This window comes from Propithecus coquereli, unplaced genomic scaffold (genome assembly GCF_000956105.1).
Source record: "Propithecus coquereli isolate 6110/MARCELLA unplaced genomic scaffold, Pcoq_1.0 Scaffold155, whole genome shotgun sequence".
Taxonomy (NCBI): domain Eukaryota; kingdom Metazoa; phylum Chordata; class Mammalia; order Primates; family Indriidae; genus Propithecus; species Propithecus coquereli.
This window is the reverse complement of record NW_012139969.1, coordinates 582,437-584,346: the sequence shown is the minus strand read 5'-3', so window position 1 is coordinate 584,346 and position 1,910 is coordinate 582,437. Positions and strand designations below refer to the sequence as shown.

The following is a 1,910-nucleotide window of genomic DNA, read 5'->3' as shown; positions in this document are numbered from 1 at the left end:
CTTCTTCTTCTTCATTTTCATTTTTTATCCTAGCTTCCTGGGGATTGCTCCCCAGTCTGCACGGCTTAGTGGTCAGGCAATGATTTGGGCAGTGGGTGTTCTCAAATACTTTGAATTTATAAAGCGTCCACTCTGCCCATTGATCTGTGTGTGGGTTGCAGAATTTATTCAAAGTTCACCCAGTTCTCAAGACTGCCTTGGCTTTTACTTTTCATTGGGGCTCTCGAGGATTTCCCTTTTCCACATGTGTGCTTTCCTGGTCGGCCAGCCGTGCGTGGAGAGCCGATCCGGCCTTTCTACAGCTCTTTAATTTCCAGGCTGTCCCCATACATTTCCGCCTGGTCTGCTGTTCCAACCAGGCTAGCAAAGCTACAGGTTTTCCCATGTGTTTCCAACTTCTCCTGATGCTGCTGCTGGCTTAAGTTTTAGCTTCTACCTCAATTTAAGTATAGGCCCTTTTGTGAATTTATTCCTGGTTTTCATGGCCAGCCTCGTCCTGGCTACATTATCATTCTCATTGACCAAACTGGGAGATGATGGGAGCAGCCGAAGACAAGAAGGCTGTAAAATTCCATGAATGTTTTCTCAAAGTTCTAGCAATTTTTAGGAATAAATGCTTCTCAATTTGTTGTTTGTCTTTGGTTAAATTCCAGAAGCCCGAAAAGGTTGTTGTGATTTCCTCTAATTAGATTTTGGGGTCTCTGTCTGCAGAGGGGCTGTAAGCCGAGAGAGCCGCCTCCTAGGAAGCACGCCCCGACGGGGAGGAGAGTTAGGTTCGGGTGTGTCAGTCAGGCGAGGCACAAGGGAGGCAGCACAAGACACATGAAGTAACAGAAGCATTTTATCACTCGCAGATCTGTGGGAGAACAGGGGCACCCGCAAGAGCTCACGGGAAATCCAGAGGCAGCAGGCTGCTCACGTAGCCGTTGGGGAACAAGAAAGAGGAGGGTACCTATGGACAGAGGCCTTTATTGGGGTCCAGGGTGTAACCCAAGCAGGTTTCTTTTTTTTTTTTTCACGAAACGTTTTTAAGTTATTAATCTTCTTGTGAAAAATCCACACAGCAGCTGCAGGTAACATTATTGCAGAATCTTTACTCCTTCGGCAAAAATTTTTGCCAGCACCAACATTGGCCTTTGGAGTCGCCCTGACTTTCTTCATTCTGTTCTTGCGTTCCCTTCGCTGCTTTCCTGATGTCTTTTTCTTCTCATACAGGCCATGCCTTGCAAGCCTATGTTTGGGTTCATTTTTCTTTGCATAACCCAAGGAATCGTAAATCATGCCAAAGCCAGTTGTCTTGCCACCACCAAAGTGAGTTCTGAATCCAAATACAAACATGACATCTGGTATGGTCTTGTACATTTTGGCTAGTTTTTCCCTAATTTCTGTCTTTGGTACTGTTGCCTTCCCAGGGTGAAGGACATCGCGACCATTTGTTTCCTCTGAGGTAGTCAGTTCGTCATGAACTTCCTGGTCCGGATAGTTACTGTGTCGTTCAAGATGGCAGTCAACCCTCAAGCAGCTAGGGAGGAAAGGAGCCAAGCAGGTTTCTTGTGGGAAGGCTGTAATTGGTGGGTTTAGAGCAAGCGGGCAGTGCTGTGGGGCGGGGCAGGCTGGCTGAGAGGTGGTCACAGTGGCATGTCTGTGCAGTCCATACAAGGTGTCAGGTCAGTGGGGTGAGTCAAATAGATTGTATCTCGCTGTCCTATAGGGAGGTGATCACCTGGAAGCAGTTGCACAAAATAGACATCTAGACTGACCACACTGAGGAACTGGTAGTGATTGTCACAGGTGACTGAACCCCGCTTCTAATACGAGAAAGTTCAACTTGCATTCAGAATGGATGCCGTGGCTCACGCCTGTAATCCTAGCGCTCTGGGAGGCTGAGGTGGGTGGATTGTTTGAGCTCA

General features: G+C 47.5%; 1 protein-coding gene across 1 annotated transcript in view; it reads right to left on the bottom strand.

Annotated features, from left to right (window-relative positions):
• Window positions 1-1,910, bottom strand: part of LOC105807227 — a 68,478-nt gene that overhangs the window by 10,789 nt on the left and 55,779 nt on the right. The window contains 2 exon segments of the mRNA XM_012640544.1: window positions 1,098-1,427; window positions 1,430-1,513. Of these exon segments, the coding sequence (XP_012495998.1) occupies window positions 1,098-1,427; window positions 1,430-1,513 (414 nt within the window).